This window comes from Callospermophilus lateralis, chromosome 2 (assembly GCF_048772815.1).
Source record: "Callospermophilus lateralis isolate mCalLat2 chromosome 2, mCalLat2.hap1, whole genome shotgun sequence".
Lineage (NCBI taxonomy): Eukaryota > Metazoa > Chordata > Mammalia > Rodentia > Sciuridae > Callospermophilus > Callospermophilus lateralis.
Genome location: NC_135306.1, coordinates 117,091,568 through 117,106,037, shown reverse-complemented (window position 1 = coordinate 117,106,037; position 14,470 = coordinate 117,091,568). Strand labels below are relative to the sequence as shown.

Below are 14,470 nucleotides of genomic sequence, written 5' to 3'. Positions count from 1 at the left end.
AGACAGGAACTAAGCAGAGGATGCCTGAAATTAAACTGAGCAAGTCAATGGCAAAATTGGGCAAAACTCTTAGGATTTCTGACTTGTGATTATTAATTAAACTAAATTGACATGAGAAATAGTTTTAATAAAACATGGGTGTAAAAGTAGAATAGTCAGATATTATTCTCTTCAGCTAACAGATCTATTAATTTGTTTAACAACTATTTATTGAATACTGGTTTGTATGTGCCAATTGCTAATCCAGGCTGGGAAAAATGGACCAGAATATCTACCTTCTCATTTTAATGAAAGGAACACCTTATCACTGTAGCATCCTCAAAATGGCCCATAAATGCGAACAAATAGCCTCAGAATCCAAAATTCAATTTACCATTATAGGAAAGAAAATGATAACTAGTGCAAGATAACTGACCTATTGACAACTTCAGTAAAGTATAAAGTTTGAGCTAAGGTCATCCTCAGAAAATGGCAAGGTTGACCGTGCGTGTGGAAGGTTGTGTGTGTGTGTCTGTATAAAACAGGTCAAAGATTTGAACTGGAAAATATTTTAGGAAAGCAAAGTTAAGACTGCCCAGCTAATATGGAGTGGGCATTTGAGGTTGGTCAATAGTGGTACCAAACTACCCTTCTGCTATATAGTTTTATCTAGCAGTACTCAGAGTTCATTGAGAGATGGAATATTATTAGGTGCACAGGAAAGCAGGAATAAGGATGAAGAAAGATGAGGTTGTCTGCAAGAAAGATTATCATGATCACCATAGAATTTAAGTTGGATATGGAGGGAAGAGTAAAAATAGGAGGGAACTAATATAATAGATGGAGAAAGTGGTAGAGCTCAATGGATTAGAAAAAGAAGTAATATGAGCTTCTATAAAGGAAGAATAAAGAACAGAGGCTGAATAAAAAGGAGAAAAGGTTGTTACAACTTTCCCAATAAAAATCAAAGAGATGAACAGTTAAATTAAGTTTCACACTTATGCTGCAATTATTTTAAAAACTAGTTATTTTAGTATGAAGATAAAAATATAAATTAAATTTAAAATGCATGAGTAAAGATTTAATTTGTTGGGTCTTTAAGTTTGGATCGTTACAAATTTTTCTTAAAGTAAGCTCATTATGCAATGAGATTAAAAACAGTATCAGCTACTTTCTCATTAATGCTACACTAATTGGATCACACACAGATAAGAGTTTCAGAATTTCATCTGGCATTCAGATGATGCTAATAATCTGACATGTGGCAGGGCGGGTGGAAAGTGATCTCCCAAGGTCCATGCTTTCTCTTAGACTTATTATCTGTAAAAACCAATGGCACTGTTCATGGATTTCTCAGAAGGTTTAAATTGACAAAGGCAGTATCAATTTTCTATCACACATTTTTTGTTATCCATTTTTTTGTTTTTTATACATCTTACTTTCAGAATAAGCTTACAGCTCAAGCTTGGATGAAGACAAATTATGTTGCTTTTACATTGAACATCACTGTTACCATGCTAGGACCTTTTTATGAAGTAGTTAAAAGAGAAAGGAAACACATATCAGAATGAGTAGGCCAATGAGAGACTTCTGTAGAAATTCACGTTAGTATTCTCATACTTATCAGTACCAAGATCCAGGTAAGGCATCACAGTCTTCTGACACACATCACCGACAACCTCCTTTTTATGATGTGACCATTTAGGGGGAACACACAGTGGAGTGTGTTAGAATACAAAGAAAGCATTGAAACACCTGTAGCATTGCCTATGCCTTTGACTCTGCACTGGGTCTAAGGTTACAGGGGGAAAGAAAAAAGAAGGGGCTGACTGTATTATTACTTGCTGCTGAATATAAGTAAATGATGCCTATTGCTGATTTATAAAACTAACTTTTTCCCCCTAAAATGCCACGTTTTCTTTTTAAAACACTTATTAGCAAATTCAAAAGAAAGTATTTCACCTGGGTGGAAATTTGGTTTGGGTCTTTGTATTAAATTCATGTTCAAGAGTGAAAACTTTTTAATCCTCAAAAATCAAAGGCTGAATGTTCTCCCTGATAAGTGGATTCTGATCCATAATGGGGATGGGGGGTGGGCATGGGAAGAATGGAGGAACTTTGGGCAAAGGGGAGGGAGTGGAAGGGAGAGGATATGGGGGCAGGAAAGATGGTAGAATGAGATGAACATCATTATGCTAGGTACATGTATTACTGCACATATGTTGCAACTCTACTACCAGAGAAATGAAAAGCCGTGCTTCATTTGTGTACAACGAACTGAAACGCATTCTGCTGTCATGTACAACTAATTAGAACAAATAAAAAAATGATAAAAAAAAAAGAATAAAAACTTTTGCTGAGAGAAGACTCTATGAAGGAGGAGAAACAACTCACCATTCAGTTGATGGGCCACAGCCAGGCGGCTGGGCTTCAGGATGAACTGACACTGCATCTCTCGGGGCAGTTGTTCCATAAGGAAGGGTTCTTGCAGGTTGGAAGGGGAGGCAGAGTCCTTTGATCCCTGTGCCAGAAGAATAGTGTCGCGAAGATGGCTCATTTTAATTCCATAGGGATATTCATGCCCTACAAAGAGAAAAATCTAAATGTATTCTTCAGGTCGACTAATACAATACTGTGAACATGTTTGTTACAAACTTATATGTATTGCAATTTATACTCCTGGGACTTGTAGTATAAAGAATCCTTTTGTTAACTGAATGACCACCACGCACAGGTAGACTTACCAAAATACTTTTATGGTGAGAAGGGAAAGAAGGGAAAAAAACTTTAATGAATATCTTATTTCAAATGATTACATGGAAAGTGAATCTCATTCAATAAAAATTTTAGATCAAAATTCAGTGCAGAAAATGACTGCAATGATCAGTCTGTCTTTCAATGTTTTATTTTTATTTTTTTTTTAGTTGTACATGAACACAATGCCTGTATTTATTTATTTATTTCTATGTGGTGCTAAGGATTGAACCCAGTGCCTCACACATGCTAGGCAAGTGCTCTACTACTGAGCCACAACCCCAACCCTCTTTCTGTTTGTATCTAATATTTAGAGGCATTTGAGTTTCTCATTTGATACTAACTAGATCTGTCAATCTTCAGAAATCTATTGTCACTCTTCAGCTTCAAATTCACGATTTAAAATGTTTACATAACTATCACAAGTACTAAGAGGATCAAATAAGTAAACATTAGTGGCTAATAGTTAAATAGGGACAAAAAACTACATATGTCAAGTATCACTACTACTATTATCTAGCATGTTCACCAAAGACATTTCATTCATTTTTAATAATTATAAAACTAGCTATTCAAGAGCCTTGGGACTAATTTGTTTTATTTATGTTTCCCTTCCAGTGCTATGCTAGGTTGGTGTTCATAGGCTAAAGTCAGAAGACTGCAGATTAGAAACACAGACACAGGTGTAACAAGAAATTTATAAACTAGAAAAACTAAACCTTGGAGATATGACTGCAATGTGATTTTTGCTCTGCCGTACTCTAAGGAAATATCCCCTTGTAATCCTCAAGTTAACATCATGTTATTGACTTTTTAAATACACAGAGTAAGTTCTATTTTTAATACTAAATATAACTTAATGAAATCTTACTCTTCCTTTCCACTGGCATAGGCATACAATGTAAATGTTATCAATATTTCCACATTACAGTAACTTCCAGGGATTAAGACAAATATGGTTTCTATTACAGCAGTAACACAAAATTCATTTATCAAAATAGCCAACTATTAATGTACAGCTGTTTTGCAAGTCATATTTAAAATGTATAATTAAAAAAATCACATGTAAATCATGTCCCATGATTTTTCAGTTAAGAGCTGGTAATGAAAATTTCAAACTGTTTAAGTTACTATCATCCACCTAGATTTAATGAATTTATTAAAATATCAATTTAAGTATATATTTGATTTTGTAATGACTACTTTCATTGTTGCTCATTCACTTTTACAAAAATGACAAGATAAAAAATAAACCCTGAAGTGTAAGCAGTTTTGTCTTTAGTTATATGCATGACAACTTTATATATTCTAAATATAAGTATTAGAATACATAGAAAGATTTCACAGGAAAGTCTGGCTTTAGATGACTCAGCTTACTTGAAACAGTCTGAATTATACAACAGTGATCATCATTGATGATGGAAGGATTACATAAGACATGATTTAAACAATGTTGAACAAATCTTCTCAAGAACTGCTATAGATACTGTCCCTTACTTTAATACCTGTATTTCTAAGGCAGTAAATGAAATTACTTATCAAGAAATTTTTAGCTAATTAGTTAAAATAAGGTGAAGTGTAACCTATTAATAATTCCCCAAAACAAAGGCTGAAAAATTTAGCTAGAGTAATAGTAGTAAGTAAAATAGTAGTTAGCAAATTAGTTAAGACTTTTAGTAGTCATAAAGATTTAATCTATTTTTCTTTGACACCTAGGAAAGGTAAAAAGCGGCACAGATAGGTATTATACATCTAATGTTGGATTAGATGCATGATTGCATTATGGTCTTCCACCGAGCCAAATGTAGTAAAATGTGAGAAAGGGAATAGGAACTTCAAGAAATTAATATGGGATACTAATATTTATTGCTTTCTTATAGTAATAATTAGCTTGGCAAGATAGCTTTAATTGTAAAGTGAACAAGCAAAGAGGCAAATTTACATTTGTCCTCCTGACTATACCATTAGCTGCTTGAGTAAAAAGATACTACTGTCAAGCACAAAGCAAATGTTTAATATACTTTTAATGAACGCATAACACCTGAGATTTAATAGTATTTAAGCTTAGGATCATATGACCAGCTCTGAGACACTTAGAATTATAATTAAAATATATTATAATTAAAACATATTGCTGTATTAGATTTTCACAGAACTTACCAATGAGTGGATATGGTGCTGCTTCTTTTCCAGAATTGACCCATAACTGGTAATCTCTCTCAGAGCCCTTGGAGATAAAAAAACTAAAAGTCACAATTAATCTTCTGTCTAGTACTTGAATGAAGACACATTATTGGCATTTTTAAGCTTTGCAAAGAAGAAGATTTAGAAAAATTATAAAGGTTCCTGGGACAGTGGATATTATTATTTTTTTTTAAAGATGGCAGTGCTGATTACTACAACCCATCTCCCATTCCCCAAAAGGACTTGGAAATTCTGCCCCCACCACTGATGTCTAGGGATCCACAAACATAATGGAATTGGACATTCACTATAAAGGTAAACCCATGGTAGGTGAAATTGAAGCCAGGTCCTTTTGCAAAGAACAAACTTCCTTTTTCTACAAATCTAATCTTTAGTTCTTTATAGAGTCCTCACTTCAGTAATATCTCTGGACTTCTCAAAGAATGTAACATGCTTCTGCAAAGTCAACCTGTTACCCAGTAAGCCACAAACACTTCTGTATCTATGATTAAAAAGTAAAATATCAGAGGTGATTATTAGAATGACCAAAAGGCTTTGAGGAGATAGGTAGTTGGCAGTTGTATTGGCTTTGGTTTGGGCAAATCCAGTCCTGGAACAGAAAGGATAAGAATTCTACCTAGAGACTAGGCCCAGTCATGGAAAACAATAAAATTGTTCACTAGGAGAATTTAAACCCAGCGAGACTATAAATCCCACTTCAAAGAAATAAAACTAAATTTTATAGACTTTGCTGAGTCCTGTGGAATAAATCAAAATGTTTTAAATGGAAGCTGGAACAAAAATAATCAACTCTGTTATCAATATTTCATATGCTTGTCTTTAATCTCTAATAAAAAATCATGTTAAGATAGGTGAACAAATAACTGTCAAATGACTAATCGAAAGGCAAATATAATAAAAGGTCCTAGGTATATAGAATACCATACAAACTGCTATCTGCTCATCCCCTAATAAAAGAGTAAGAACAACCTAATCTTTTTATGTAGTCTGAAAACACTTAAAAATATGTTATAACTAACAGCCTCAATTCCTAAGTTAATGTGACTTCTTTTTTTAATTTTTTTCTGGTCTGAGCAGATTGATCACTTTATTTAGAGGAAAATACAAAAAAGAAATTGAGTCATGTATTATTTATGTAAGTAGGAAATCAATGCCGATGTACCTGCTTTATCTGGTGTAAATAAAACTTAATTACATTTTAAATGTTACTAAATTTTACTAATGAAATATATTTCTTATCTCAAATTTTGGTTGCCTTGAATTCTTTTTTTGTTAACATTATGATTTATTGGTTTGTATTATTACAATATGGTTTCATAATATACATTAATGTCACATAACAATAACTACTTTATTTGGTCTTCTAAATTAGAAGCTTGGGAATATTTTACGTATTTTACTTCCCAGATAAATTTTAGAAAAAAAAATTGTATTTGGTTTGATTTATTGAAAAAAAAACATGATAAAATTTTTATGGGGAAATACTATACATCAAATGAGATAAAATGGTTGTCTTTGCAGAATGAAATACATTATGTCCTCCATAATTTTTTATTTTGTTATAAGTTCTACATATTTCTCTTGTAAGTCTTTATACATGTGATATGTTACACTGATATTACTTCTATTTAATACTTATGTGATATTTTGTTCTGTTAGTTAAACTGGATGTAATGAAACTAAAATTAAAATTGTGTTTGGTCCCTAGAAACCGATTTTTCTCAAACTTTATTATTTATTTCATTTTGAAAGTATGTCCTCTTTCCTCCTAGCACCCAGATTTCAACTGTATGGATCAACACAGCTGTAGTCTTATGCTATCATATCTGAATATCATATAAGTATATGCTATCATGATTCAAAGGTACAGCAGTTTCTATAGGTCTATGCTACTTGTTGAGGAGAACCATATATATTAAATAAACAATTTTCACTAATAAATAACAGCAATTTACATTACCTTTCTAATTCATGAGAATTTGTTTCATGTCCGTATCAATGCTGTGTAATTTTTTAAAAAATTCTGATTCGTTATACATGATGGCAGAATGCATGCCCTGAATTCTTAGTGGCCTTTGTACAGTACTGTGTAAGAGAAAATATAAATTCAATAATGTCTTAAATGTGTCATGTCATAACTTAATAGAGTGTTTTAATAATTTAAAAATGTTCTAATGTTTTCATCTGTTGTGGTTTAGATATGAAGTATCCCCTGAAATCTAATGTGTGAGATGGTGCAAGAATGAAATGATTAGATTTTGAGATCTGTAACCTAATCAGTGGATTAATCCATTGAGATGGACTAACTGGGTGGTAACTGTAGGATGATGGGAGGAGGTTAGTGGAAGTTTGGTCACTGGGGGCAAGCCTTTGGAGTATATAATTTGTCCTGGTAAAGGGAGCTCTCACTCTACTTTCTGGCATCATGTTCTGAGCTGCTTTCCTCCACCTCTCCCTTCCACGATGACATTCTGCCTCACCTTGAGCCAAGAGATAAGAAGTCAGACAATCATGTTGTTGTCATGTAGTCTTTTGGTCACAGTAATGAAAAGTTGAGTAAAACATCATCCTTCTAAAAACTACTCTTTTTACTAAAATTACTAATTGTGTGGTGTTTATGTAACATGTAGGAAAGCAATAAGGAAAAACTTTCCTAATCTTTTCCCCCTATACTTCATCCTTGAATATTCCAATCTTTTCCAACAATAAAATTTCAAAAACTTGCCTCTGCCCCAGAAAAGGGCAGAAGCTAGAAGTTAAAGAAGTAAGAGTATGATATATACACTAAGGCTTTCCAAACCCATGATCTAATTCAAAGCTATTATTTTATTAACTAGCAGAATCAGCCATCTTATCCTCAGGACCTGCAGCCAGTCAGTATGGCTCACAGCAAATCCTTCAGAATTTATCATCGTCATCAGTATGCTAATAATGAGCCATCTTATGATAGAAGGGATAATTTACATCTAAATTACTAAACATTACTTTGAATTTACAGTATCAAAGTTTCTTTATAATTAGGAATATCTATCATGGTAACTTACAGTTATCCCTAGCATTGATAATGACATGTTGATAACTTCACTTGCTGTATCTGAATTCATTACTGTTATAGTTTTAGACTGTGGGAAAAAAAGAAGAAATACAGCTATAAATAAAGGATATTAAGATAGATGAACAAATAATTGTCAAATGACTATCAAAAGGCAAATCCTGATTTCAAGTGTGCCCAGAACATAAACATTTGACTGTAATTTACTTTCACTCCTTGATATATTATGCCTTCTGATAAAACATTTATTTTTCTTAAAGGATATGTGGCCTCACAAAATATAAGAACTTAAGTAAGTAAAAAAAATACTATTTCAGAGAGAGTACATGAACCCCTATCTCCCAATCACATACCCACAAAAATCAGCTATTCTTCTGTTTCACTGCCATAACTGTATTTCCATAATGCAAAGGGAATAAAAAAACGAAAAGCGATGTATTTCTATTTCATCCTAAATACTGTTTTCACTATATTTTATTTCTTTGCATGGTGTAAAATTGGAATAAGAACTGGTTACAAACTACATTTAAAACTTATTGAGTACTTTCTATGTCTGGCATTGTGGCTACTAAGATTTTCAATGTTGAAAATATTTAGAGTACTTAAAATTGAGTCTAAAAAAATTAAAATTTTAGAAAGCTCAATTCTTTTATCAACTCTGTCTTTGAGTAACTATAATCTTTCTGTGCTGAACTTCATTGAGAACTGCTAATTAAAAATAATCACAACAGCTGGGTATGGTGGCGCACCCTGTAATCCCAGCAGCTGGGAGGCTGAGGCAGGAGGAAAGTGAGTTCAAACCTAGCCTCAGCAAAAGCAAGGCACTAAGTAACTCAGTAAGACCCTGCCACTAAATAAAATACAAAATAGGGATGGGGATTACCCCTGAGTTCAAATTCCAGTATCAGAAACAAACAAACAAACCCACTTCCCCAAATAATTATAACAAATAAAAGGATTTATTTACATATAGAGTTCAATAAATTCTCAAAAGAGATTATATACAATACTATCCTATCATGAATAAGTTTGCTATGCATTTAAGTTTTACATAATTATCAGATAAATTGGCAATTAAGACTGTGTCTCTGATAGAACACAAATAAGAAGCATAGATAGAAACAAAATGATATAAAACACAAAAGGATATATTACAAATAAGCTAAGCGAAATCCACTAATAATTTGTCACTTGTTCTTCTGTTATACTGTTTCTTCCCTCCGAGCCAATTAGTTGACAGGACAAACTTCTTCTAAAAGTTGTTATTAAATTTCAGTTTTTTTAATAAAAGCATTTTAAATGCATTGATTTTAAAAAGTGTTCCTTGCTAAACCCAGCAGCTCCAAGTTCAAGGTTAGCCTTAGCAACTCAGTGAGGCCCTAAGCAATTTAGTGAGATCCTGTTTCAAAATAAAATACTAGGATGTGGCTCAGTGGTTAAGTGCTCTTGGGTTCAATTCCTGAAACAAACAAAAAATTAACCAAACAAAAACTCCTAGTAGCTCCAAGGATTATGCAAAAATGTCTATGGTGTCTCACAGTCCAACAGGGAGGTCCTGAAGTACCCAATCCAGAATCTGTCTTCCACCAGAAGAGCATAGGAATGTTACATGCCAGGCTTAAACTTGAAGTACAATTTCAGAACATCTGAAAGAGCTCCCCTTCAGTTTAAAGAAACTCATGTTGTCTTTTGTATAGTGAAGAATCTGTCCTGTTTCTAAGATAATTTTTCTTAACATTAGGCATATATTTTCAAAACAGTAATTACAGAAATAAATGTATTTTTGTCTACATACTTTTATGGGAAAGAAAACAAATTAGTTTCAGCAGAAAGAGCTCATTGGGTATAAACAAATAACAAAAGAGAAAAAAACTGAAAATATGGGTATTCCATTCCATATTAGTTGACAGGTTGTGTATCACTAAAGATAAAGGATGGATTAAAAAACAAAGCCCTTGTTGGGGGAATCATTCTTCCCTGAAGTAGGGTTCTCTCAAAGAAACTCTTGCCATAAAATCTACTTCAGAGAACCAAAGAGTTGTCCTCACTTCATTCTTGATTTATCCATGGTCCTAGTGATAGAAGCAGAGCACCCCACCTTGATCACATCTTTTGTCAAAATGAGTGGGAAATTGGTTCTTTCTCAAGCATATACCTTCCATACATAAAATGTTAAAAAAAATTTCCCATGATATCTACACCTCAGGAATTGGTCAGAATGTTTGCATTTTTTTTTTTTTTTTTTTTTTTTTTGCGGGGTGGTAGGGATACTGGGATTGAATTCAGGGCATTCAACCACTGAGCCACATCCCCTGCCCTATTTTGTATTTTATTAAGTGACAGGATCTTATTTATTTTGAATAAAATACAAAATAGGCTGGCTTTGAACTCACAGTCCTCCTGCCTCAGCCTCCTAAGCCACTGGGATTACAGGCATGTGCCACTGGGCCCAGCTGGCATAACTTTTGCTTTTGGTCATAAGTGTGAAATATGACAATCCATAGTATCATAAAATATGTGTTTTTACCTTGTTTATCATTGATACCATTTTGGCTCTTGTACTACAATTTCAGTCAACAAATTACACATAGGAACATGGGTTAAAAACTAAACATTGAACAATATGATAAACATTATGAGGTAGAAGCTTGCCAATTCCTTAAAAATCTAATTTCTCCCAGACCATCCACTTTTTAACTTGAGGGATTCAATCTCTAGAAACTCAAAGAATAAGCTTTAAAAATTATTTCAAGTTGAAGAAGTGACAAGTTTAAAGAAAACCTGCTTAATACTAATAGGAAATACCTCCTTATGGAAATAATTTTACTACAAATCTCTGCAGCTGCTATTGAAAAGATCTCAGAGAAATATGACAGAGGAAGAAGAGACATCTGACAAACAGTATTCTTTACAAGCTTAAATGTTAAGTACTGTAGTTAATACAAATTCCTTGTTTCCTTTTCTTGAGTCTTTACTTTTCATACATACAAAGACACAAACCCAGGAGAAAGCATCTTCCCTTATATGCTATTTCCAGACACCTACCTTCTATAGTAGGTACATTACCTGCCTGCCTGTCTCTTTTTAACCATGGAGTTTTCTGCCTTATACAGAGACTTGGAATTTAATTTTCTCACTTAGAACACTTACATAAGCACAGTTCCCAATGTCTTTGGCGAAGATTTTGAGGGGAATACTCTTCGGATAGTCCTTTTCTTTCTCTAGATTGATGTATCTAATCAAATGCAATGACAATCCAAAATGACAGAGTCAGATGGTATTCACTAATGGCTTGTTTTTTAATTTATTTTACTAATATTTTCAATTTATTTACATGCTACTCTTAAAAAGACACGTGAAAGACTCAGCAAAGTCAGATTATGTTATGGGTTGAAAGATAAATACAAAAGATTGAAAGACATTAGGCATGGAAAAAAAATCCATGTCAAGTGAGGATTGAGAAGTATAATCAAGTTCAGGCACCTCTGGATGACATTTTTATCTTTAAAGCCTCCTTGTCTTCTCTGAAAAGGTCTGGTACCTCGATAAGTACAAGAATATACATAACATTTTACTAAGTCAAACCAAAGCAATGGTTTTTTACTTCTCATTTCATTCTCCAGTGGAGTATAAATCTTGGTTATCTCACTGCTTAGGGAGAGGGAAAAAAGAAATAAGAAGGAAAGGACTATTGGTTCTAACCAATGAGCTTAAGTTGACCATGTTAGTCTGTTTGCTCAATGATAGGCATAACTGATTTTTGTGGAGCTCCACAGAAATCCTTGCATTTTTGGAAACAATACATATTTTGGAGAAAATTATCTCCAATTGGTAGCGGCTTGGAGACAACAGCAAGAGATGGAAGAGATTACTAATTTTTGTCTAAAATGATCTATTTGGACTTCAATGTTCTCCTTCCTAGAAAGAAGAAACACTGTAATGAGAAGGAATTATTTTTAGCAAGGAGTAATGGGTGGTCTAAATGAGAATTTATTTTGAGGGCAAATGAACAATTTATACTAAGGGGAAGAGTTTGGGGCACATTTCTGAAGAATATGTTTTAATTAAATTTCTATAGGCTAAAGATTAAAAATGAGTATACTTAAAAAATACCTCTGAAGAAGTGAGAGCCATTTGTCCTTCTGTTCTGGAGAACTGCAAAGAAAATGGGAGAGAAAAATTAAACCACATAAAATAATTATGCTAACATTTTTGAGGCTGCCAATCCAGATGAAAATATCAACAAGCCTGTTGTTACTGAAGAAGTTATACATGTAAGCTGCAAACCAGTATAATTTTGTCCTGGAAGACCCTGAAATGCCCTTGTAGGTTTGTTATTCTTTTGGATGGATCCAAGATAGACCCCTTTTTATACTTTACTGGTCTTTTACAAGAGCTATTATACCCATGAAAAGTAGGTCTTGTAGTGAAAAGAGTACTTGATTTGTAATCCAAACAACTGGTTTCCAAATTATATGCAATCTAGATAATAATCATGGGCAAGGTACTTATCCTAATCCTCAGTTCCTACACATATAAAACTGGATTAATCATTCTCACTCAGTGTTTAATCAGTTATAAGTGTCATAATAGATAGAAAGTATGCTAAATATTGAGATGAAAGAGAAATTTGGCATATGGATAAAAATGTCTTGGCCCAGAAACCAGTTCTTTATCAGGAAAAGAAGCATTGTTTTCTTTTATATACATAGAGAAAAACTGTAATTTAAGAAATTAGTTTATAGAAAACTTACTACTTACTATAACATTTTGATTAATGTGAATTTATTCACAACTAAATTACTATTAATAATTTTTTGATGTGAATGTTGCATTTAATTCATAAAGTTAAAAATAATTTCAAGTTTATTTTTCCAAAGTGTTATCTCTCACAGCCTTAAAAATCATATTTCTAATTTTCAGAGAAATTAGAAAAATTTTCTTATTTCAGGAAAATGTACTTCATAAATATTTGTAATTTATTTCAAATTTTGTTGTTTAATATTTTTCTTCACAAATGATCTTTCTGAATTTGTCAACAATTTTTTTTTTACCACCAGCCACACAATTTCTATCTTTAACAATTTCTTATTACTTCCTGGTATATTTCCTTTTCTAAAACAGATTTTCTAGTTTCATTTATGTCAAATATTTATTTATTTATCTATCAAAAATCTGTGTTGAAAAATAGACTAGATGTTTTCTTTGGGCTCATTAACTTTTTCAAAGCAGTGAAAGAAATCAGCATATTTAAGATACTTTTTAAAAAAAAAACTTTTAACTGACAAATATATAGAGAAAACAGCATAGCTTTTAAGTGTACAGCTTGAGAAATTTTATGAATTGAATACATCCATGTAACCAGCACTCAGATTATAAAACAGAAAATAACCTTGGAAAATCCTCTGCTCCTTTTTAGGCTCTAACCTCCACTATCTTACTTTCCAATTGTATAGAAGAGTTAACCATACCAATAAAAAAAGTAAACATATTAACTGCATGTAGTTTTAGAACCATCATTATTATTGCAATATAGTGTTCACTGTTTGAATAGGTAGCAAAATAAATTAATTATGAATGTGTCAAGTTAATTTATGGAGATTGATTTGTATAATTTTGTGTTGTTTTGCCTTTCCCCCTTACTCTATACAAGAATCCAGAACTCCCCTTTCTTCTGGAATTCTTTATCTTAGTCATTTCTACAGGACACAAGTCTACAGTACTCCAAAATCAATGGTTATCTCAGAGTTTCATAAACACCTAAGAACATTAAAAAAGATAATAAGATCCAAAGGAGAAGAACATAGTAGTGGAGGTAAGAAAAAGGTCAAGACAGATTGCAAGATTCTCTCAAATTATGGAGGGGATGGAGATCTATCATCCCTCAGTGTGAGGTAGGAAACAGATGTCAGTTCAGATGCCCTAAGAAAACAGAAAGAACTCAGAAGAAATTGTTTTAAGGAACAACTAGGGAGGTTGAGTCCCACACACGAAGGAACTTGCATCAGCAAAGATACCTTACTGTACTTGCTGGAACATGTCTGGATGTAAAGCTACAACTATGGGCATAGCAAAAAGATGATGTTAGCAGTGATTACAATAAATTGAAAATTAGAGGCAGCTTTCAACTGTTTTGGAGGCATCTCAAAAATCTCCTGTATTCTGGTTTCACTTTAAGAAAAAAATTTTGTTTTCTACCAGCATGTCAACATGTGAACTTAAAGTGAGTTTTAATTTGATCTATAAATAAACCCGCATATGAGTTTGTAGTCTATGACCACATTATAGTCTAAGACTCATTACTTCAGTTAAAATATTACTCTGATTCCTATAATAGATAGATCATTGTCAGATTTAAGTATTTCCTTTAAAATAAGCATCATTTTTTCTGGTAGGCATAGATCCTAGGGTGTTTTTCTGTTTGTTTTGTAATAGGGATTGAACCCAGGGGCACTTTACCACTGAGCTACATCCTATGTT

General features: G+C 32.8%; 1 protein-coding gene across 1 annotated transcript in view; it reads right to left on the bottom strand.

Annotated features, from left to right (window-relative positions):
• Positions 1-14,470, bottom strand: part of Arhgap20 (Rho GTPase activating protein 20) — a 119,754-nt gene that overhangs the window by 28,790 nt on the left and 76,494 nt on the right. Inside the window, exons 5-9 of the mRNA XM_076843791.2 lie at positions 12,104-12,145; positions 11,141-11,225; positions 7,983-8,060; positions 4,894-4,960; positions 2,374-2,562 (exon numbers count right to left, since the gene is read on the bottom strand). Of these exons, the coding sequence (XP_076699906.2) occupies positions 2,374-2,562; positions 4,894-4,960; positions 7,983-8,060; positions 11,141-11,225; positions 12,104-12,145 (461 nt within the window). The remainder of the gene's footprint in view (positions 1-2,373; positions 2,563-4,893; positions 4,961-7,982; positions 8,061-11,140; positions 11,226-12,103; positions 12,146-14,470) is intronic.